Below are 25,958 nucleotides of genomic sequence, written 5' to 3'. Positions count from 1 at the left end.
TGTTTTGACCATCAGAGGGTGAACTACTTCCCTAATACTTAGGAGTAATTCTATGGAATGCTCGACTTGATTCTGTCAGTTTTTGAGGGAAAAAAAGGACAAGCAAAGCAAAACAAAAACCAACCAGTGTGGTTTTGAAGCAGCTTGGAATAATTAATATGCAAGAACTATCTAGAGATAAAAACTCAAGCCCCATACTCCCTCTTGTGGTTAACCTCGAAGAATATGGAGAAAAAATATATATACACACATATATACATACATATGTATATATATAAAAAGTATTACCGGTATGTATGGGGGACACACACCTGTGTTTTTGTTGTTTTGTTGTTGTTGTTGTTTGTTTTTTTTAAATAGTCTTTCTTTTAAACAAGTTGTGATTTGCTTTTTGTTGTTGTCTCTGAACATGTAATTCACCCTGAAGGACATGTCATTCAGCTTCAGTATTAGTCTATTTCATTTTTAATAGAGTCTTCACTCTGGGAGTTTTCCAAATCCAGTGATGCAACTGCTTGGCTTCCATGTTTGATACTATAGAATGCCCTAATTGAGGAGACCTTAATGTTCAGTAAAGCAAATGAAGTTCAACTCTCAGTAACGTGATCAAAAGGAAAAAAAATATATATATATATATTAAAGGTCTATTTAGAGAAGTGAAAAGGAGTTTCAGTGATATTTAGTAGCTCTCCTGGAGCTTTTGCCATATCCTTGCTACTTCCATCTAACTTCCTTTTTCTGAGTTTTAGGGCTTATAGAGATACAATGAGAAGCATTTCTAACCTGAGTGGAAATAACTAAAATAATTCTCTTTTCTTGCTTTTAATTTAAATAAAGGTGTCATTTATATTTGTGGTTATTACCATTTGAGAAGAATGAAAAGGGAAATGATCTTGACAAATGCAAAGTTATTACAAACATTTTGGCTAGAGATGTGTTGATTCTGAAATATTCTAGGCATATTTGTTCATCAAGATTATGGTATGCTTTATGTATCATTTATGCTTAAATTTCTGTAGTAATGGCAAACAAACCACTATTGATTGTAATAGATGATTCATCTAAATTCTTGCTCTTGAGATTTTACTATGCCTCACAAAAATAAAAAAACCCAGAGGTTCCTCTATAGTTATGGAGTCTATATATTCCTTTTCTATGCAAAGGTTTATAATAAAAGAATAAAAAGGAGGTGATAGAGTGAAAAAAAAAAAACAACAGGACTTTCTTTAACGTAAATCATCAGCTTCTCAGGATTTTAGTTATTTTCTTATGATTGGTTTTGGGTTTTAGATGTCACCTTTTAGGTGTAATCAAAATAAAAGTATGGAACAAAGATCACCTTACAACAATTCTAGTTTATTTTGTTTTGTTTTGTTTTTTCCTTGTAGAAAAGTGACAATCATGGAAGACCCTGATCAGAACATTCATCTGAAAAACTTGTCTCTTCAGCAAGCGACCAATGAAGAGGAAGCCTTAAACTTGCTCTTCTTGGGAGACACCAACAGAATGATTGCTGAGGTGAGAACTGCTGCTACAAATCTTAACATCACCGGAGTTAAAATAGCCATAAATATCTCCACATAAGATATATATATATTTTGGAAGTCCTTGGAGATAGATCAGTAAATGTCTTCTTTTTGAGTCTATTTCCACAGTGAAGTTAAATAAATTTTTCTTTCATTATGGTTTTCAGGTTGCAAACAGCTTTCTGTTTCTCCTTAGTGAATCTGATTTGTGGTTGTTGATGTCGTACCTAACTGCAATTAAAATAAGTAAGAAAAAACTACTCCTCATAAACCACTGACAGACTTTTGAATGTGCCATGTATCTATACATACATGCATACACATTTAAAGATTAGAAAACATGGCCTTACAAAGCATTGTCAAACATTCCCAGAGAAGTACCAAGTTACCTTTGAAGTAGTTACAGTAAGTGTTAGGAGTTCCCCCTTTTTTGTTCTTATTGCATAAGCAGGTGGTATTATGTGTAAAAAGTCAAATGATAGTGTGAAGCACATTGAAAATAAATACTTGCCAATATGCAAAGACAAGAGTGTTTTTACTGATTCTGGAAAATTCAAATGAAATGTTTCCGTATCCACTAATAAAATCTGTAGGACTTTTTTTTAATCTATATAATGTGAGCACTGTCAATTTGTCTTTATCACAACACAGCTAATTCTGTTTTAGAAATTTGTGGGGTTTCTTCCTCTGTCTGACCAAAAAAGATATTTAATAACTCAATGAAAAAAAAAAAAAAAAGACATTTAAAGTATATGAAATAGTCAAGTAACTCTGGTTTTGCTAGCAGACCATGTACACCTGGGCACAGGGGATGAAGAGTTTGATTACAAAATGTAAATGGAAACAAGAATGATTTATTATCTCTTTCTCAAGGAAGACTATTTTGGCATGGACATTTTGAGAGGCAGAAAGACGTTAAGGCAAGAGATTATCAAGCTATACTTCTGGACTATTAGTAAATATTAATATTAAGGCATGGAACTTTTGGATGATACTGAAATGGAAAAAATGATACAATTGAGAGAAGAGAAACTTCACAAAGTGTAATAGAGGAGACAAAAATATGATATTGAGTTCAAAAGCCTGAAAAGATACCATGATAGTTGATAATGAAAACAGAAAAAGAAAGTTCATTACATGGAGAAAGATCTTCGGGAAATATCTGATCAGTTTAAAGGCCTTGTGTATGAAAATGGGACAGAATATTTAAAGAGTGGTGTGCTGCTGGCCGACAGTGTCCTAAGTCAGCAATTGTAAAAGGCAATTGTGTTACATATTTGGAAAATGTTGCCTAATGAGAAAATAGGTCCTAAACACTGAAAGTCATGAACAAATAGCAGGACTAATGAAGATGGTTACTCATTAAAGGTCAAGGTAAGTAATGCTTGGTAAAACTAAAATGTCAGCTCCTGTTTCCTGTTTTGAACAATGGTCAGTAGTAGTTATACAGAGATAAGTAAAAGACAAACCAAGTAAATAATGTTACTTTATTTATTTATTTATTGATTGATTGAACTCCTGATCTTCATTAGCATTTGTGTTTCAGGTTATTTATAGCTAATAACTTTTGTTGTATTTGTTCCTTACATAATTGGTCCAGATGCTTTTTTGTAACCTTGGTAAATTTTTATCATGAGATCTCATGTGACACCAAGTTCCATGATTTAACTGTGTAGTGTGAAGAGCAATCTCCTTTAACTTGTTTTTTAATCTATACTTTGCTAATTTATTTGTGCTGTGATAGTACTTGCTAAAAAAAGAAGAATAGACATAACAATGTGTACGGGTCCAATACTAGAGGATTCACTAATCTGAGTGGCTTGGGTTGGCAGGTGTGATGCCATTGTCACTTTTGCTGCTTTTGTGACAGCAATGATTTTTTGTTACATAAATGCTATAAAGTTGTTTCATTGATTTTTAATGAAGATTACTTAAAATCAAAAAATTCAGAGAATACTTGCTTGCCATAACTACCACACATTGCAGCAATATTTACTTTGCTTAGTCTGAATGCTAGTACAATTCCAAAAACTTCAAATGAGGTAGATTTTATTCTAGAAGTTTTACTTATGCATTTAGCTCATACATCGTTTCTTTGCAATTGCAACATGTATATTACAATGCAGTTCAGAAAGCTTCCTGAGTGCTGCTTCCTCTTAAGCATTACAGAAATGATCACCCATTATCATTTAGCACTTTTGGCTTTAGATGAGTGTGAAATTTTATATGATAACTTATCAGAATGAGAAACTACTGTTTGTAGAAATGAGGGATTAATGTAGAGGTCTAGGGAAGATGACTTACAATATCAACCGTAGCTGCTTCTCCAGTCATCCATATTTTTAAAACTTAATTGAATTATGATTAAAAGATTAGGACCGTATTTAAGTGAACTTCAAATAAAAAGACACAAGGTGAATAAACCTAGATGGAAAACAAAGTAAAAGAAATGCTTGACTCATCTGTTTTAACGATGAGGGGTTTGGCTATGGAAAAACTAAGATAAGTTTCATGGATCAGCTATAAAATCTGTGGCGAAACTGCAGCCTGTAAAATTGCAGTCTAGTGCTTTGCCCCAAGATAACCCTTCTTTGAAGAGCTGCAGGACCATTTTGAAAATATAATAAGAATGACAATTTAATTTCTGCAGTGCCTTGGCTAGTGGAGTCTGACTTGTGATTCTAGGGCTGCATTTTGCCCTCACTGCTGACTGTGCTAAAAAGAAAGCGATCATAGTATTAAAAGTATTTTAGAGGCGACATCCATTCATTCATTAAATGTCAGAACTTAAGGGAACTTTAATAGCTGATTACTTCTTTCCCACACATAACTATATAGCTCATGAGAAGGAAAAAAGAGGAAGCTAATCTAATTTGTGCAAGATTGGTTTATTGGTCAGTATGTGACGAATCCTTTGCTCTAGTTTTGACATGTACTGTAAGTTGTGGAAATGGTAAGAGACATCTGTGCACAAACACTTCATAATGTAAAAATCCATATAGGAGCTTTTGTCTCTTGTGTTTTGCCATGGAGAAATAGGCAGAGAACAAACTCCAAAAACCAATTCTTTTGTTGGCAGGTCTTCCAACTGTAAGGACTATATTTTTGTATATTTGTTTTTCCCATAAAACACAGTTTATTTTTACATTTGAATGCATAGCAATATCAGCACCACTTTGTTAAAAAAATATTTTTATTTTTTTTAAGCCAACTCTGGTACGTAGGTGTCTCAAATACATGCAAACAAAGTATAGCAAAATCTAATTTGTACATACGACACAGATGGTAGCAGCAGCATCTAAAAAAGCTCATGTACAGAAATCAGTGTCTGGCCATGTAGGTAGTGTTCACGAATCATTTTATTTTGGTAGATACATAATTAATGTGTCTTCAGCTGAAGTGGTCTTTTCTAAATTCTTGTGATGGGAATTTCTTGTGATGTCTGTCTTGTGAAATAATATACCCAAATATCTGGATTTAGAGAATTTTTAGTACTTTTAAAATATTTTTCTGAAAATAGCAGAGTAAGGTGCACTCGGTAGACTCCCAAGGGCATCCATTAGTTTCAAAACTCTAAAATCTTTATGCGAGATTGATATGCCTGAACACTGCAGTTGCATATACAGTTAGCATTTGTTTTTCCTCTAATGAAAAATTACTTTATTTAATGAGGAAGGGAATGTTTTAGTATGTGGTTTTATACCTAAAATTCTCCATTGTTTAAATCTGGAAGACAGTGCATACTATATAGTATTTGTTTCATCATTTAAAATGCTTGAAGTACACATGAGGCAAGCAGTAAGCTTTTGGCAATGTTTAAATATGTTGATTTCAAGAACTAATTAAATGTTTAAACGTTTAAAGATAGTGGTGAGGACTGACTTGTGACCTCTGAATTGGACTAATTCCCTTTGTATTTATTTCTATTGTCCATTAGTATTCTCTTGAATATATTTAGAAAGCCTCTGGTAGTGTTTGTATGCATTTGCTTTGGATGAAATATGAAAAATAGGATTTGAATGTGTGAACATATGAGATTAAATGACGCTCTTGCCAAGAAGGCATGTTATCCATGTTAGAGCTGCATTCCAGAACAAATTACTACTTTCTGCTTCCTCAGGTTCCCTATTGGTGTCAATTGTTAATTTATTTCCACTCTGAGAAACTTGTTCTACAGTATCATTATCACCAAATACCATCATCATGTCATTACAGGTGTTTTCATTTCCATGTGTGCTAAAACAATCACTGGTCATACGTGCTACTTAGAATAGTTCTTAAAGTGCCTTGGGATTTATATGGATAAAAGTCACTGCATAACATAGAGTTTAATTATATTCTCACCAGGGAATATTAATTGCTTTAAAAATTACCTCAGTTACCATGGTCTAACTGTGAAACTGTACTTGTACTAAGTATGGAAAGGTCAAGTATTGCTTTTTGAAATCATGGAAGTGTTGGATTGCACCTATTCTGATCCTTATATTTTCATGGCAATAAACTTCCAACTTCAATTGTGTTAAGTGTACCTAAGTACACCCAAAGAGCCCTTTCGCTTGTACCATATTAATCAGAAAGGAATAGGAAGATATATTAAGGCAGGAACCTCCTATTCTTCAACTTACATAACCTTCCATACAGGATGGTTGTGTTGGAACTGGTGGAGTTTCTATTAATTAAAGAGATGTATCCACTCTTTTTCAATGAAGAATCTCTGCTCCTTCAACCTTGCCATATGATGTTCTGTGCTATAAACCAACAATGTGAGAACACCAGAATATTCTGATGCTGAACTTCACCCAGAGAGACAAAACATGTTATATTGCTTTACTATCATTCTTGTAGGACACAATGTCTCTTTTCTTACCATCTGAAATGTGACATGACTGAAGCCGTTAGAAATTCTTCCTACAGGTATCTATCCGATTGTACCTTGAGCTTGGGGGAAACCCGTTTGATATCAGCCTTGGATGCTATTAGTGTTTTTCTCTTGGCCTTCTTCAAAAAGTTCAAAAAAAAAAAAAAACTTAAGAAGAAAAAGAAACCCTGCTTAAAACAAAATGTTCTACCATTTCACTAAAACATTCTCTCAGAAAAATGGAAGCATTCAGAATCAGCCTTTCTTCATTTGTGCCTTGGCTAATCACTAATTCACTCATACAGGAAAATTATGTTCTTCTGATGTATAAATATTTTGATTCAAAGAAGAAAAGATTCCACTGGAGCTGTATAAACTGCCAAGTGATGATGGTTTGCAATATAGACTGAATGACTGCTTTTATCACCTGTGAAATCTTTTTGTCCCAGCTGTCCTGAACTCTTTTCGATATTTTCTCTGAGTGTATTTGGCAGCTGTACTCAACACATTATTTTTCCAGATAGTAGCAGCTTCTTTTAGTCTAACGGTGGTTTTCAAACAGCTTTTCATATGTTTTCCTCCATTTAAGAAATATTCTCCTTCTTAGGTCCTCAGTTATTAGGAAGTCTGTTAGACCAGTAGCATCCTATTTCTGTCTATTCTGAGTGAAAACAACACTTCTAATAGCAGCTGCAACAAATAAAGGATTTGGAAAATACAGAAGTTCGTGTACGTGGAGGAACTCCTTCAGCCTTTTGTTGATTTAAGATAGTTTACAATTAGATTAAGAAGGATAACTTAGGCTCCAGCAGGTTTTTGGACATTTTGTGCCCCTGCGTTCCTTGATAGAACCATCCAACTCAGGTACTTCTTGCAATATGGCTGTGCTGCAGGTTCTCGTTTAAGTAGAAACCACCTTCTTGCAACTGTTGCATGAATACATGTCATGGTTTAAGACACAAAGCTTCTATACAGTTTATTCAGTTTCAGCAATCACAAGTATATCTTGGTCCTTGAAATTAAGGAGACTGGATTGTATGGCTTGAAATCTCTCTTGTATGTATTTTCCAAGATCAAACAAAACACACATGCTTTACCAAATCAAAAGAAAGGTTACTGAATTCCTCTTTTACCATGCCACAAATTGGCAGCAACAGATGACCTGGCATTAATTCCTTTGTAGCATTCATGTGATATCACAAAGCATCTGAAGTCTGCTTATGTGGTTTATGATGTCACAGAATTCCTGGAAAAATTTATTTCTTTGTAAGTAACTGCAGCTCATCAGTTGTTCTATATATAACTTTGACAATAGCAACCATCTGCTGAAAGCCAGGCCACTCCCCTCTTTCCTTATTTTCCTTCATCACATCAAATTAGTGTGAGGATGATTTCATATACATATGGTTTGAATACTGCTAACAAAGCCAAAATGAACTCTGAAATCCACTAAAGGAACCTTTTAGTAGGCTCTGAGACACTGTCCAGATTATTTTTTTTTCAGTTTTCAAACTGTCTGAATAGCTGAATGGTAATACTTAGAAGTTGCACATGTAAGATAGCAAACAAACAAAAAAGGCTTATTTTTGGACTGATGATGCTGATAAGTTGTCATTTCTGTTACTGTGTGTTTTGCACCTACTTGTGTGGTAAAAGCAACAAAGTGTGAAGGGTTATGACTGCAATTAACATTACACAATCCCATCCCATTTAACAGTTTAGATTTTTATTGCTTTGTGCTTCCTTGCTTTATATGGGAACTGCAAAATGGAGATAGAATCATTGTAAAAAAGACGATGGGTGTATTTATTAAAGCACGGTTCTTCTCTGATGGTCTTTATACAAATAACAGTTTGTGATTCCAGCCAATGACTTCCAAATCAGCATTGCTCATTTTACATGAAAAAAGAAGTTGTGGAGAGAAAAGCAATGGAATTTCTAAAGACCAGTCCAGCAGAATCTGCCTGAAACATGAAAAATCAAGTTGTGGCTAGTGTATTGCTGTAGGCAATAAAGACCTAATAGGGCAAATATTGCCCTGAGCCTTTTGGAACTCAGAGTCCTAAAATTATTTTCTTTTATGCTTTAAAATATTTTACCTCTGTTGGGGTCAAACAGGTGTGATTAAAAGCAAATATTGAAATACATAATGTTTTGCAGCATAGTGAAACTTAAGTTTGCTTAAGAATGCTTATTCTGAGCTATGATGATTTCTTCTGCTTTTTTTAGAGCAACCTTTATTTTGTGCTTCCATAGCTAGTCCTGTGTTTATATTAGATCTGGCTTAGAGTTGTTTGCAGTATAGTGTGACCAGTGCCATGACTGCAATGCAAAATGTCTTCAAATATCAGTATTATTTATGTTATGAATATTGAGCTGGAAAAATAAAATATGTAGTCCTGCTTCACAGAGCTGTAAGTAGTAAAATCATAGCTCTCCTAGTAAAATAAGTGTAGCTGGATCTGATTATTCATGGAATCAGAATTGTTGAATGAAGTACATTTTAAAAGCATATAATTTTTCTGAGTAGAACTGCATTTTAAATATGTTTGGGAGTATTTTCTTGCTTGACATCTTTCCCCAAACCTGTTTATTTTTATTCCCATGCTACAATAAACTGCCCTGTATTTGTTCAGCTTCGCCTCTGAATTCAGCAGTGTGGAACTGCATGCTGATGCTCATTTCACAGGACTGTGAAATAATCCTTAGAAACCAGGCAGATAGGGAGAGCCAGTGGCTTGCCTATATTATTCCAAAATTCTTCATCTATATAATGATTAAAACTCTTCTCCATTTCCCTCTGAGCTTGGCCTTATTAGGTAAAACAGCCCAAAAGAAAATAATGCTAAGGCTCTAATTTCATTACAGAGTTTTCGCCAACAACTACAAGCATACGCTATTCCTGCGCAACACCTAGTTGTTCACATGCCGTATCCTGCCATTTTCAATTATTCTAGGAGGACTGTTTTCTACAGCTGTGCTATGACTGAATCCAGACACTGATCCAGGTTAAATACCTATGGTTTGCAGACTTATTTTTTAAATTATTTTTACATTTGAGCTGGATCTGTTCCCAAAAAGAGTTCAGTTGTAAGGGCATTATTAAGGCTGGGGGGGGGTGGGAGGAAAAGTTAAATTGAAAGGTAGATATTACAACCAAGATGTATAGCTGTTCATATTATTCCTGGTATGAGAGTATTCAGTTTACAATCTTTCTGTTAAGAGCTGTCCTTTCTAGATTAACAAGACAGTGCTGTTAACACCTGTAATGTGTAGGCTATATTAACATTCACAATGTTTCATAACAAAGCAGACTATGGAATAAAGAAAGGCAGTATATTGGTATATGTAATCTGAATCACAGGGTATGCCTAGATAAATAATTACTCAAGAATAAGAAAGGAGTGAAGTATATATTATGAGATTGATGTATGCAATTTAACTAGGATTTTTATAATCTTTTTTAAACAGCTATAAATAAGTATAGATTTTGTTGTTAACTTAATAATATTAATTATTAATTTATTTCACTACCCTGTTTTTCTGCAAGTCAAGTATTTATGGCCTGATAACAATGTAGTCATAGTTGTTATAGTTTATAAATATACTATTTGTATGGTAAGCCTATAATCTCCATAGATATTCTAAAGCTTTAGCTATTTATAAACGAGGATAATAAGGAACTCATTTAGTTTTCAGTTTTCATAAACAGCTTGATATAAGTAAATGAAAGGGCCTTTAGATGCTTAAAGCTCTTTTATATGTTGTTTAAAAAAAAAAGGGTGCATGTGTGATGATGTGTGGCCATTTGAAATCTAAAATATCTGAGAGCTGTTTAAAATCTTCTGTTCTGCATTTCTAATATAGCAGGAACATCACTAAAGTCATAGTAAAGCTGAGCATCTCTAAAAATGGACCAAGAGTTTCCATGTGTATGGTTAAAGAAGAATGGCACTAGCTATTCCAAATAAACATATTTAATGCCAAACCTTTTATGAAAATTCTCATGCCACATAAAATTCTGATACAGATTTTGCCAAGTTAATTTTTTTCACAAAAGTAATGACAATTTGAAAGTCTAAAGTCTTATAGAAACTCCTAGTCTTATACTGGCAGCTATCTAGCCCACCCCAAAAAAAGGCAGGGGCGGTGCGAAGGCTTACCAATGGGGACATTGACCTGATGGAGATCAGAAATTAGCAACTTTCCCTCTGATCAAGATGCCTTTTTCTAGTATTTCCCAGTATCCCTCAGCATAGTAAGGCCAGCTGCTTTGCTGATATACTCACTGCTAGAGAATCTTGGAACAAGGTTATTTGCTTGCAGTACAATTTATCCAGATCAGAGTTATCCAAGTATTCAGCCAGAATGTGAGTGCCAGGTAAATCCTTTTGGGTTCTTCTTGCATATTTATTACAAGTGCAATAGCTAAAAAATTGGAGACATGATTTCAGTTACCAGATTAATGAGCTAAAAAGCTAAATTTATTTATTTAAATGAGCACTGAGGCCTCCTCCTTTCTTTTCACTGTAGACACCAATGAACCAAGCCTCAAGCCGATCGCACTGCATTTTCACTATTCACATCTCCAGCAAGGAACCTGGATCTGCAACTATCCGACGTTCCAAGTTACACTTAGTAGACCTTGCTGGATCAGAGCGTGTTGCAAAGACTGGAGTTGGAGGTCACATACTGACAGAAGCCAAATATATCAACCTCTCATTACATCATTTGGAACAGGTAAGCTTGGAATAGAGTGAAACGTTTCTCCCTTTACTACATCCTGTTTAGCAATGTACAATGTTTTGGAAATCTTGATTCAAATATTCAGTTAGTCTTTAATGCGGTTTTAAAAAATGTTTGAGTTGATAGCTCTTCATTTGAAATAACATATTTTAATTTAGGAAAAGCTTATAAAATTAAATAGTACACTTATAGTAGGTATGCAGGGTGGTATTTGAAAATAGTTTTCTTGGTTTATTTGGAAAAATGATTTATTTACAAGATTGCAGTTATATTTCTGAAAAAAAAAATGTACTTTGTGGTCTTCTCCCTCTTCTATAGCTGGAATCAAGATGTATCACTCAAGAATCATTGAACTAAAGTGATCGGGTTTTATTTGGTTCAAACATTCTAATATGGTAAAATATTAGGCTTTTCTCTTGTGTGTTGTTTTATTCCTCTACTAGTGTGAATCTTCAGACTCTTTGAGAGAGGAGTTACCTTTGTTAAGGTATTTATGGATTAACTACCATAATTGGTTTTAAACAACAAGACTAACAGATGCAACTGCAATAATAATAATAAATAATGAAAAAATAATAGTAATAGTAATAATAATAATTATAATAATAATAAATTACCTTTGTAATTTAGCTGTTGTTACCGAAAAAGGATTAGCCTGTTGATTTAAGGTATACTCAAATCTCTGTCATCTTTTCACTGCTGCTTTTTATTTCAGATGTCACATTTGTAAGAGAAATGAAATTTTCTAAGATTGAATACATAATATTGTTTTCGCCATAAATACTGTTCCTTTTGCCAGAAATTTGTTATTTTTTTGAATTCTGCTGGATAATATGGCATTTTTTTCTTAAGACTTATTTAAATGTTTTTATATACAACAATAGCAGGTCTGTGAAGCTGTCATGTAGGGGAAGAAATAAGAGGTGGGGAGAGAAGAAAAAATGTGTAACTATAAAATTCAAATTTATCCCTTTTAAATTATGCTACAGTATTTGTGTTGAGGAAATCCATTAAAACAAAATTCTGTGGGTGTCTATATGTGAAAATTCTTTAAAATTATTATTAGGAAATATAACTGATAGTTCCACTTACTGTGAAGGATATTTTTCATTTTTATGTTGTTTGTTTTTCTGTTAACACAAAGAAGTCTCTTAGATTTAATTTAATCTACTATCAGACATATTTCATCTGTCAAAAGAAGCAGCTTAAGACACAGCAGGTGGCAGTCAGTCATTTACTATTATACTGAATTTTTTTCATACCCCTCATTTGCTTAAATTTTACCTTGAAGAAAAATGTCTGTATTTCATGACAAGGGTAAGTTATTCTAAAATTGACCCCTTCAGAATCATGCAAATTGTACTTTGTACCTTTCTCATTTATTGTATTATTTTTAGGTATTTATGATGCAACATTACATGAGCTTCTGTGAGGCTGAATTTAATAATCAGTGTAGTGTGTTTTGAGATACTCAGGTTTGAAGTGCTGTAAAAGTGTAAAATATTCATATTTTGTCATGCAACTTTTAACTCTTATTTTTAAAATAAAAACAGAGATAAGTACATATGGTTCTGTCTGGGATTGCTTATCATTAGTAAAACAGTTTTCTAATAGTGAATAAAAGACCACTGAAGACAGTAAAAAATATCTTTTCATTCAGTGGTAACTGGGCCATTCAATCCTGACCTTGCAGTGACTAAAATTAAAGTACAATGATTCCTTAAAATAAGCTTATTTACATGCTCAACTACTTAGTTACCTACTAGTGTTTCAGTGTTGGGTTATGCCATTTTTAAACAGTTTGCATTAATGAAATAGTCATGTAAAATTATGTGTGTCAAGATGACAATGGGAACACAGTTCTGTGTTATCACACTTGCTCTACTTGTTAAATATCCACAATGTGTTAAAAAAATCTTCAAATAAATCAACTGCACTTTTTCTCAAGTGGCCTATATGTCTAGAACAGAATGCAGATGAGACAGTGTCATGCAGCTGATCTACAGTGGCAATAAGGACGATTCTATTTTAATGCCCACAGTGATTTGATGTGAATGTGCTCTTCAAAGTCCCTTCTACCATATCCAAGTAGCTTTTGTTGTCTGTAAGACAAAGTAGCATGTTCTAGTATTACACTGCTGGTTTTTCTTTTTTTTGAATGTGTGTACATATTCCCTTCTGATACACAACAAAAGGTATCCTGGGCAGAATTTAGAGTTACAGATTAACAGTAAAACAGCCACATGATTTGACATTATAGTGGAATTAGAACTGTATGTATTTCCCTAAAGCAATGGAATACAATGTTCCCTCTGCATTGATGAATATGTCTCTTAACTGTCATTTAACATGTTAACTGTCATTTAACACATTTTCATCTAGGGAATGCTGAAACTTTTTATTCATTAGGGAATGACTGCTACTCACACTTACTGGAGTTTTTGCCCATAAAATTTGAAACCACTGCCAGCCATCAAATGCTAGATTTACGCACATCCTATAGAAAAAGTAATTTTCTGTTTTTGTTGTTTCCCAATTAACATACATAGACATTATAGTAACAGAAGAAGAAAAAAAAAAACACAAACAAAAAACAAGTAACAACAACAACAAAACAAGAAACGCAACAGAAACCAAACGAAAAAAAAAAACACCAACCAGGAACCTTTTAATAATTTAAAGTGAATTATCTACATTTGTTTCCAATTAGCAACTCATGATTTTTTGGGGTGAATTATTTCCAGCAAGACCTGTAGTATATGCTGGAGACAAGCACATGTCCAAAAGCTAAAAATGCTTTTTATTAACTACAAGACCCAGCAGTAGAGTTTGGATTTTTTGCTGTAAGCTGATAAACTCTACTAAAGATGGAAGGTGGGATGAGAGGCTTAATTCACAGAAATCTGAAGAGTGGGGAGGTGTGAGCAGGAATCTGGAAGGATGCTGGGTATGGATGAAAGGCAGTGTCAGAGGTCTTGTGACTGCAAATGGACAGGAGAAAAAAGGAGACCTCTGGAGCTGGCATATGGCTTCAGAGCATGTGATATACTACACTGCAAGATATAGATGTAACTGGTAATGCTGTACCTGTAACTGATGTACTCCAAAATCCTCATCTCCTGAGGATGCCCTGAGAATGTCCTGGCTGCCTTGTTGGCATGAAGTGCAAATCTATTGCCCATATGAAGTTACTGCTTGCACAAAGGATGTGGATAGGAACTGGGACTCTTAGGCACATTTCATATCAATCATATCATATTGACTTGTGAGTCTCAGGCCTTCCTTTGTGCTTAACAATATTTCTATATTTTTCAGTGAAGTAATATGTGAGTGATTGTACCTGCTTTATGCTATCATGTTTTATATAAGATGAAATTTTATAAAAAGAGACAGCATTTCTGACAGCTTCCACATTTAAAAAATTAATTAGGTCTTGAAGTGTTTTTTTTCACCGATGCAAAATGAAACTTTCTGCCTTAAACTATGTTGATTTTAATCATCATATTACAGTCCTAGTTCAGTGATATTAAGGCCTTTTAAGCTTAGACCTACCAGTATTAAAAAACAAAAGAACACAACGCAGTGAACCCAAACAAACAAACAACCAAAACAAAACAAAACAAAACCAACCAAAACAAAAAAAACAACACTTTTTTTCCTTTTCTTTTTTTTTTTTTTTTTCCTAACACAAGGATAGTAACACCCTTTTGGCCATGTCGAAATGAGACAGTTTTCTGATTATTACGTTTGGTTGGCTGTTAGAAGATGCAAGTTGAGATCCTGTATGGGTGGTCTCTGTCACTTTGTGAAATAACATAATTTCCTCCTCCTTCAGACTTCTCCTCTTTCTGTTCTGGATTCCTTGATTGGATTGTAAAGGCTGAGTTAGTGATTTATATGAGTTTCTTTTAAAGGGACTTAAACCGTCGTCTTTTGTGTTATGTCATATGACAGTACAGTGACTTCTGCATCATGAGAGCTGGTCATACAGCTTTTCAGTGCCAGTGTGAGATGGTTCAAATTTTACCTGGGATACAGACCTCCTGCATGAACTTCAGAAAAAATGAACTTCTCTGTAACACAGTTCCCATTTTTAGTGGAAATAACATATATTCCCTCTGGATCTTTTCCCATCTTGTCTATTCATAACAAAGTCTCTGTGTGGCAGAGACTGAGCCTGTGCTTTTTAATGTATATGCTAGCCTACCATGAAGTTTCTATGCAAGATTATAAACTAACAGAGATATAACATATTTCCATCTAACAAGTTGTAATACGTGAGATTTGAAAACATTGATCCAGGAATGGGTTTCTGGATTCCTTCACAAGATAGTGATTTTCGTATTATGCATTTGTCCCTCTCAGGGCTGCCTATGTAAGATTCATAGCAATAAGAAATTTTAGCTTTCTGAAGACTGTTAAGAGAAACTGGTGCAAACAAAAGAGTTGCTACTAAGTTTTCTAAAGTAACTATTTTCTTAAGTGCAGCATAAACAAAATATATGCTGGTGTGTGACATTTATTAAAGGAAAAACAACTAATAACTTAGGAAAGCTTGCGCAACTTCTATAGCTAGTTTTTCAGTACAGTGCTTGGCCAGATAACAGATAATCATTTATATCACAACAGATTATGGGTTGATCTAGCTTTTTATTTGATAATAATTAGGTCCCATAATGTAAACAGTTGAGAAAGGAAACTGAGAATAATAGGTGTACCATTTCCGGTTAGGCCAAGGCATATATATTCTAAACTGAGTTATTTCTTTACAGCAATACATTGTAATCATGCACTCTTTTATTTGTGTTTTATACTTTAATACGTTTTCTCAGAAATAAATGTATTGACCCATCTAAGAAACATGTGCTATAAGAATGTGCAATTTTAAAATAATACTTTAGAAAATATTAAGGAAGTTTTACTTGAATACTTTTAATACTTTATTATTATGATAGAAAAAATATGAGGAAGATTTTCAAGAAGTTCCCATGTCTTAGGGAAGCCTGTGGGTTTTAATTTATCTTGTTCAGTTTCCATGTTGCTGAGAAGCTGTAAAGCTAGGGTACGATAAAATTAATTTAGTTGGTCTTTCAGGTCCAGCTCCTACAAAGAGATATAAATTCACTGACATTTAAGTTGAAATTATTTCAATAAAATTGGTGAGTTTGCAGCTAACTGGGTGCTTAAGCATAGTTTTGTTGTATCAGAAGTTTAGGTTTCTGAAAAAAATTTGCTTTGTTCTTTTTATGTGTCAATCATTAATAGACATGTAAATTTTAAAGTTTTTGCTGTTTTTTCAGGTAATAATTGCTCTTGCAGAGAAAAACCGGTCCCACATTCCTTACCGAAACTCTATGATGACTTCGGTGCTAAGAGACAGTCTGGGAGGAAACTGCATGACTACCATGATAGCGACGCTCTCTGTAGACAGAAGAAACATAGATGTATGTTATTTTCATCTATTTTCAACAAAAATGTTTTCACTTCTGTAAAGATCCTCTTACAACTTCTATTAATTTTGCAATTCAAGTTTGTATGCTTCATTCTTATCCTTACAAAAAAACTATTAAACTTTGTTTCCAAGACATAATCTAATCAGTGGAAATTGCAGTAGGATGTATCACAGTATCACAGTATCACAGTATGTTTGGGATTGGAAGGGACCTCAAAAGATCATCTAGTCCAATCCCCCTGCTGGAGCAGGAACGCCTAGGTGAGGTCACACAGGAACATGTCCAGGCGGGTTTTGAATGTCTCCAGAGAAGGAGACTCCACAACCTCCCTGGGCAGCCTGTTCCAGTGTTCTGTCACCCTCACTGAGAAGAAGTTTCTTCTCAAATTTAAGTGGAACCTCTTGTGTTCCAGCTTGATCCCATTACCCCTTGTCCTATCATTGTTTGCCACCGAGAAGAGCCTGGCTCCATCCTCATGGCACTGACCCTTTATATTTTTATAAACATTGATAAGGTCCCCCCTTAGTCTCCTCTTCTCCAAACTAAAGAGACCCAGCTCCCTCAGCCTTTCTTCATAAGGGAGGTGCTCCACTCCCTTAATCATCTTCGTTGCCCTACGCTGGACCATCTCCAGCAGTTCCCTGTCCTTCTTGAACTGAGGGGCCCAGAACTGGACACAATATTCCAGATGTGGTCTCACCAGGGCGGAGTAGAGGGGAAGGAGGACCTCTCTCGATCTACTAGCCACCCGCCTTGTAATACACCCCAGGATGCCATTGGCCTTCCTGGCCACAAGGGCACAGTGCTGGCTCATGGTCATCCTGTTGTCCACCAGGACCCCCAGGTCCCTTTCCCCTACACTGCTCTCTAATTATGTAATTTCCCAGCCTATACTGGAACCTGGGGTTGTTCCTGCCCAGATGCAGGACTCGATACTTTCCCTTGTTAAATTTCATTAGGTTATTTAGACATTAGGTTATGTAGACAAATCCTTTAGGAAATGTGCTTTTCTGTAAGTAATCTCAAGTCAATGAGCAGTTGGGAAATGACTTGCACCTAGTCATGAACTATTTTTTTTTTAATTTACTATTTTCGTGATGAAAAAATCTTTGTGCTATGGAAGCGTATTTCCAATGAAATTTCGACAGTAAGATGTAAAAGTAGATTATGTATCATACTTGAAAGCCTTGGCAGAACTTCTGTAGACTTCTTTGGAGTTGAAATTTCATTGAGTATGGTGGACAACTAGAAAGTTGACTTGGAAGGAGAGGGAATCGGGTGTGGTAATCTGGGATTTTTGGAAATTTTTCTTACACTACTATCTCCCTTCACCAGTTTTCTGCACTGGAATTATATGTATTGTGATGTTTTCTTCTCTTTGTTTACCCAAAGGGCTGTAGTGAATGCGGCTATATCTGGCTCATGACTGATTGCCAGCAGTGCTCCTCAGAGTTCAATTTTAGGGCCAAATCTGTTCAATATCTTTGTTAAACCATTAGGACATAGCTTTGTCTCTTGCAATGAAATCAATGAAGCAGAGAGTTCAAAGTTGGAAAGGGCACTCTCATGAAAAGGACAGATAGACCGTTATCCTAGAGAACTAGATTATATTCCTATTTCTATCAAAGAGTTTGTACACAACTTCTCACATCACCTACATAACATTTTTGCAATTATTTCATACACCTGCAGCAAAGCAATCCCTAGAGTATTGATTTATTTTTGTGAAGCCCTCAGATACTATAATGATAAGTATGGCAGAAAAAATGATTAGAAAATTAGTAGCTGTCAGCTTTGATTACCATTCTGATGGCATAGAATAAATAGATCATAAGCTTACATAATGAACATTGAAGACTGAATTAATTAGCTACTCATTAAGTTAGCATATGCTTCACATTGAACAGGGCAAAGAGGTCTGGTGGAAATATATGTACGTGTACTGTACATGTAATAGTACTTAATATATGTGTAGAACCTAATTAAAATCACATTAGCTGATCATCATAGCACAGGAACCATACAGCAGAGGCAAATATAGAGCCGAGCTAAGACTGTGTGCAGCTTTATTAATTGTAAGGCCTTCCTTTCTTTTCCTTGAGAAATCTTCTTTGATTCTGCAATAAACGCTAGTATTTTTCATCATGTAAGCCTAATACAGATACCACCCCTCCCAGCACTAAAAGAGACACATGGCCTGTGGAAAGACGACCGTATATTTAAATTGGTGTTTTCATATGTTGGAGGACTGAAAACTGCAGAATTACTTTGATTCTCAAATATGAGTCTGTAACAGTAGTAAAGTTTTCTTAATGTAGGGGTGTCCTTGTTTTGGCTGGGATAGTTGATTTTCTTCCTAGTAGCTGCTGTAGTGCTGTTTTGGATTTAGAATAAGAATAATGTTGATAACACAGTGATCTTTTAGTTGTTGTTAAGTAGTCAAGTTAAGTGGTCAAAGAGATATTTGATAGCAGATGATATCATGATCAATATATATTTTGGGGAAGCTGGCCAGGGGAACTGCTGCTGAGGAACTGGTTGGGTATCAGTTGTCGGGTGATGAGCAATTGCATTGTGCATCACTTGTTTTATATGTATTGTTATTATTTATCTTATTGTCATTATTATTATTTTCCCTTCTGTCCTATTAAGCTGTCTTTATCTTAATGCATGAGGTTTACTTTTTCCTCCAATTCTCTCCCACATCCCACTGCGGGGGAAGCTATCAGTTGTGTGTGGTGTTTATCTGCCTGTGGATTAAACCACAACAAGGGGTTATGTGTAAATTCTTGCATTTTAAATGCAGACTGACATATCTCAGAAATTTTTTTCACACAGTTTATCAAGCATCATTGGAATTTCTAAGACTACTGCATGATGTTTTATTCTTTGAGCTAACTGAAAATGATTGCTGTTTTTTTTATTCATCAAGTAGATAAGTTCTCTACCAGGGTCCAGCATGTCAGTATCAGCTGATCTCAAAGGAGAGATAAATACTTAGGGATCTTCAAATTCTTTCTGTGCCCTGGATGAGGGTACACACTGGTTGTCATGGAGTTTCCTCCACAAGTTCCCTCTTTTATCTTTTTTTTTTCTTTTTTCTTCCCTGCCTTCCTTTTCTCCTGGACCCCATCTTCACTCATCTGACAGTTTTTTTATCTGATATTATACTTCTGTGTGCCTTCCAAGTCTCCCAGTTTGCTTCTCATTTGTTATGGACTTCCACTTGTCTTCCCTTCAGCTCTTTTCCCAGCTTATTTTACATATACTTGTCTAGTTCCATATTTGCCAAAAAAATTGATTTAATTACTTTTCTCTTTTTCTCATCATTCAGAAGGTTTTACCTTCTCAGTAGTACAGTTTTCTTATACTTTAGTGCCTGCTGGGAACTCATTTCAAACACAGGTGATCAGAGGATTGACGGGGTCACTAAAACATGTACTATGATTTGGCAGTTTTGTTGTCATTGTCGTTGATATACTAACCTAATTTCACTTGAATATTTTAATTTTGGATTATGAAATTACAGATTATTTCTGTAAAATGTACAAAAAATGTAAATGTGTTTGATGAGTTCATTAGCACTCTATTCTACTTAACTGGTACACAGCTAAATGAAATTTTTCTTTTTTCTCTTTTTTTAATGTTTTTTTTTTTTTCCAGGAATCTATATCAACCTGCAGATTTGCACAGCGAGTTGCTCTTATTAAAAATGAAGCAGTTCTTAATGAAGAAATTGACCCCACACTGGTGAGAGATGTCTGGGGGCAGAGGAGAGGAGATTGTTTTAAGCTTCAATAATCAATAGCAGTCAAATGCATGTTGAAGGTTTTATACTGAATCACCCCATTAAATTGTTTTCAAATGCAAGTTCCTTTTTTTCTATAAAATAACTGCTATTTTTACTTTTTTCTTTTAAACATAATTATAATTAAATGGACCTTTATAAAACTTCTAAAGGCTTTCTCAGCTCTTAAGTCATCTGAGGAGCAATGATCACTTTCATTACTGTCTTTGTGTTGCTTCTTTTAGGGTGTTAGTTTCTAAATCATAGTCACAGATATCTGGATGTCCTTAAAACTCTTAAAAATCTACTAAGATTACTAGTCACTTGATGAAGGTGCACTGCTGCACTGAAACAGTTTGTGTTTTTAAAAGCTAAGAGACATACAGATATAGTCCTTCCTTGAGACTGGTCCAAGGAACATTGTAGCTAAGAACTCTATAAAGTTACTATTATGAAAAAAAGGAAGACAGGTAAATGAGACGTAGAAATAAGATTTCCACATAGAGCATTAGGCTCATGTTCACATCCCAAAGAGCAGCAGAGGAGCTCTGCAGAATGGATTGGGATTTAGAAAGCGCAGAGAATGGTAGAGGTAATAATACACATTGGTAAAGCATAAAGCATTGCCGAATAAAGAAAATTATTTTCTTCTTTTAATGTCATAACAAAAAATATATTTTATTTGTAATTTTTAGTATTTGGTTAGTCTTTCCTTTGAAAGTTTTTATATATTTCTGGCTTGTTGCATGCCAGATGTGTTTGAAGATGTGCTCTGCAGTAAGTTGTATTATATTAAGAGGCCTTTGTTAATTTATTTAATGTAATTTTCTGCATTACCTGGGAAATTGATTTCCTATCTAAACACTGAGTATACCTATTAAGGATTGATTAATTCAACATAGTATTGTAGATAATGATAGCTACTGGAGCTGCTGGGTTGCATGCTGTATATTGGAGATGTTTTCTGATACGGGAAATGTTAGACTGAGATTACATTAGTCATGCCAAAGCTGCATATGTGGCTACAATGAAAAACTATGGATGCATTTCCGCATAACGTCTATCTCTGTGACAGAGACATGAGATGACAAATAAGTTCCAGTTAAGCTATTATATAATTCTGTTTATATATAAACAGACAATATTTAAAACGTAGTTTTTAACAACACAAAATTGAACTGAGCTTTTAACCTCTAAGAAATATAAAATCCGAATGAAATATTTTAATTTAAGTGGTCCTGTATGTTTAATTATGATTGTATTTCTAAATTTCTCATTACTAATTTGTAATTATTAGTTTTATTTTGTTCTTATATGACCTTCTGAACTGGCTAGGAAATGCCTTTCCCTTGACTGCTAGACTGTAAAATGCTTGATTATAAAACATAAGAAGCATTTCTTGTCTAAAATTTGGGCAATTAGATGATTATTTCATTCATTGTTACTCAATGGTAATTAACATATTTCAGTTACTGTTAAGGATTGTGCTTTTATTTTCTCTTGTCCTCGAATTTCAAAGGGAACAGATTATTGTCAGATTTTCTGCTGTTTTAGCTTTCTCACTATTTATTTATTTTTCCTTTCAAACAATTTCTAAGCACCACCACCAAAAAAAAAAAAAAAATCCCAACCAAAACCAAATGAACAACAACAACAAAAAATGGCCAAAAAAATAAAGCTAGTAGGCACTGAACAACTTCTTCATTTTTGTCTGTAACAAATTCTGTATTTCCATCTGTCTGTCCTTTTTTTTTCTTTCCTACATAGGCTTTATAGTAGTATATCATGCAAAATATTTGTTCCATGGCCACAGAAGCCTTTGATTGAAGTGAAACATGTACAGGCTCCTGAACATTTACTGCATCCTGTGGAGCTATACTCCATGAGTTTGGTATGTGTCGCTCTGCAGGATCGTTTAGCAAGTCAAGCAAAAGTGGACCTGTGAGAATTAGAAAACCATCCACTCTTGTGGAAACTGCAGGGGAACACAGGTACCTAGCCTTTATTTGGCTCTGTGCTCATTGTGGAACTTGTTGACTATCTTAACTACCTAAATTATATTCTTACGGTGCAACCTGATTATTCAGTAAAGTGCTGGACTTACATGTGGGATTTTTTTTTAAGATCGAATGCCATTTACACTATTTATCATCTGGAAATCGAATGTTTGCTTTATAAAGAGATCTTGATAGATCTGAGTTAAATCTGACTGTTGTGTTAACTTTATTCTTCATAATGCAGACTACCTGACTGTGTATCTTAATATGAAGATGAACCTGTACCCATAGTACTTTTTAAGTGGTTCAGCTTTGAAGCTCTCTCACTCATGACCAAAGGATTTCTTTTAAACTGAATACCAAACTGTTGTACCTGAATTAAATCTAGTCTACTCTGGCATTCATTTAAAAATATAAATGAAATTGTTATGCTTCTACAGGTTTTTGTTTGTCTTAATAATACTTGAAAATCAGTCTTTTATCCATGTCTTGAAAATGGTGTTTCTGTTGAACATTGAAGAGGGATGGTACTATCAGTTCAGTTTCCTGTTATTTTATACTCCAGTCCCATATTGTGTTTTATTGACACAGTAATTGATAGAGACTACAGCAGAGTGTGGCACTAGGGTGAAGCAATCTAAAATCAGGTTCAAATGTTTGGACTGCAGTATTCTTGAGACACTCTTGCAACATCTGTAACTGGCAGTTCACCACCTTAACAGATTCTTAAACAAAATATTGTTAAGTTCACTTTTCATGCTTTATAGTAATAAATGTAAGTCTAGAGTTAAAAGAAATAATCATATATGTTTAAAATGTTTTGATTTTTAAACTAAAAATACTAATTTAAAGTTCAGGAATTCATGGTTAAATTTAAACATTAAAGGAAATAAAAATTTTGAAGGTATTTTAACATCCAGTGAAAACGTGTCATTAGTTACAATAATCTGATTTCTACAAAGCGCATGCAATCAAGAATTGTTCCTTTTTCCTTGAAAACCTTTTTCTCCTGAAAACTTATTTTACATGTGGAATCAGTGTACTCATATTCATCTAAAAATATCATTGGACTCCTGATACATTTGAGCCATTATAAGGTCATACATCATTAAAATGATTGATTATAAAGTATCCAAGAATTTGCTCATTTGGATTATAGACTTAGGGATTATTATATTGTCTCTGCTTTGTAGAATTTGGCCCTGGGAGGCAAAGGATTTGTAAAATATGGTTTAATACAGACATTTTTTTCCAACTCTACAGGCTCCAATAATGAGCTATTAGAATTTAAAAATCTAATGCAGTTCTGTGAGTCAATTTTCCACTCATTACTGTTTGTTAATGTAATTTAATTTCATTTGATTTATGCTATTCAGTTGTTGTTAGCGTCTGATACATCCTACAATTATAGTACCTTATAATTCTAATAAGAGTGGATGTTACATGCAAAAGAAGAAAACTTAAGATTAGAATACTAAGATTCTGTTTTGGTATTTCTGTTTCCAAAGAGAAGGTACAAAAAGCTTTGACTTTTCGTGTGTAGTCCATTCTCTAAGAAATCAGTTCTATTTTAAAGGTGTTTTCAATACTAACAGGCAAAACTAACGAATCAGAAAGCTCTGGCAATTTACTTTTCTCTTTTGCAAGTAGTCTTTTGAAATCCTTCTGTACAGCCATGTCTTCTAACAGAATTTACTGAGTTTGGAAGACTTTTCTAGTTTTTATAAATGGAAAAGGAAAAGAAGTGCTTGCTGTATTTAAGGCATTTGGACTGTTTTTAAAAAAAGAGACGTTGTTTAAAAAAAAAGCCAAATTACAAGGTTTCCCTAAACTCAGCCTTCTAATGCAAAAATCAGAAAGTAGTTGTTAATTTATAGGTGATGTTTGGTTTATGCCTTACTGTTTGCAGATGATTATCAAGCTGAAAAAGGAGATCCAGGAGCTGAAGGATGAGCTGATGCTGGTGACTGGGAAGCAAAGAACATCAGAGCTTTCACAAGAGGAGCTACTTCAGTAATGGCTTATATTGTTATTTTCTTCTTTTGTGGTGATACTCTTCATCAGTTTCTTTGTTGGTATAAATATTTAATTTCATCTCAGAGTTTTAAACTGAGTGAATAATAAAGTGCAATTAGGTGCCAGGTTAGAATGGCAGTTTTCCATGAAAAGCTCTATGAGGCTGCTGGCTGAGTTTTTGCAGCCTCAGCTTTGAGGAAGTGAAGTAAATGCAAAGGATGGGAATGCCTGTCAGATGCCAGGCAAAAAGAAGTGTTGTATAATAGTGCAGAATAAAAAAACAGTCTCTCTCAAAACTGGATATATGATCTGAGTAGAATTCAAGAAATATTTGTGCTGAGAAGTATCCTGCTGCAGTGTTAGTTTTACATGGGCCAAGAGAAATCTTGCATTTCTGATACACTATTAATCAATGTCTTGAGAGCCAAATATTCACATTTTTTACTGAGAATGCTATTGAAAATGCTTGGTTAATTCACATAAGTGCTGTAACATCTTACAGCTTTTTGCAACAGATCAGTCCAGCATGTAAGAACTTTCTGTGTGTAATGTAGAAATAGTTACTTGGGTCTCAATGTTCACAACAACTAAATTAAATTCCTGGTTTTGAAAAATTAATTGATTCTGTAGGGTGGACCTATTTAATCCCTGTGCTTCATCTGTATAAAGAAAGTAGTAACTGCCTAGAGATTTTGTTTGGTTGGTATATTATTGGTAACTGAGTTAAAGCTGTGAGACTTTTTAGTCTTATTTTAATTTCTCTTGGAATTATTCCAGGAGAAAACTAACAGTGCTAACAATTTCCCCTGACATTAAGGAGATTCTGGAGACATTAGGACAAGCTAATACCTTGAACCTTGATTTTCTCATGTAGATTGTTGTCATTATTCATTCTTGGATTTTATTATTTTGTTCTGTTTTAATTCAGAAGCTAAATTACATCAGGATCAAGGATGAGGAGCTAGGTAGCATTATGTATGTATTTCTTTTACACCATCAATCTGCATAATTTTCAACATAGGCAGTTACCAGTATAATCTTCTAACCAGAAACGTCTCCTCAGTTCTTACTGGGTTAATATTTATCTATCATTCTTCCCGAAAGTTTGGGAATCAAATGTACCAAGAACATTATAGAGTAGCACTGAATGTTGCAAAATCAAGCCATAGAAAGCAAATGAGATCTATCTTTTTCTTTACATGCAAAATTAAATGCCCTCATTATAATAGCTAGATTCTTTTTACCCTGAGAGAACTAGTCCTTCAGAAAATGAATGATTCTCAGTCACTTTATTCAGATATAGTTACATAATCTAACATTACTGTATTAATCTGTCACATGAATTTTCAACTGTGGTCTTGTTTGGTATTTATTTTGTACATGGAAACTGGGTTTCTGGAAATCATTTGGGTTTTTTAGGCCACACTCACGAATCTTCCTTCCTAAGATTTCCTTCCTGAATTTTTGCCACGAAAATGGCAGTCTTACAAATGCATGCATCTGGGAGGCCATGTTTCAGAAACATGCGACTAAAAAGTGTGTCAGTTGTATGATTTTCCTTTTTATCTATATAGC

The 25,958-nt window shown here is 34.3% G+C and overlaps 1 protein-coding gene across 7 annotated transcripts in view; it reads left to right on the top strand.

Moving 5' to 3' along the window:
* The window catches only part of KIF6 (kinesin family member 6), a 148,652-nt gene that overhangs the window by 29,245 nt on the left and 93,449 nt on the right, over positions 1–25,958 (top strand). For all 7 annotated transcript variants that reach the window (XR_010471542.1, XR_010471545.1, XR_010471543.1 and 4 more), the window contains exons 6-10: positions 1,389–1,518; positions 10,918–11,124; positions 16,431–16,574; positions 20,247–20,333; positions 24,277–24,380. Coding sequence is in view for 3 of the 7 variants with exons in the window: in XM_065058147.1 (XP_064914219.1) it covers positions 1,389–1,518; positions 10,918–11,124; positions 16,431–16,574; positions 20,247–20,333; positions 24,277–24,380 (672 nt within the window). In the remaining 4 variants the exon portion in view is untranslated. The remainder of the gene's footprint in view (positions 1–1,388; positions 1,519–10,917; positions 11,125–16,430; positions 16,575–20,246; positions 20,334–24,276; positions 24,381–25,958) is intronic.

Source organism: Columba livia, chromosome 3 (genome assembly GCF_036013475.1).
Source record: "Columba livia isolate bColLiv1 breed racing homer chromosome 3, bColLiv1.pat.W.v2, whole genome shotgun sequence".
NCBI classification, from domain to species: Eukaryota; Metazoa; Chordata; class Aves; order Columbiformes; family Columbidae; genus Columba; species Columba livia.
The sequence above is the reverse complement of the archived record's forward strand: the minus strand, read 5'-3'. Positions and strand labels throughout refer to the sequence as shown.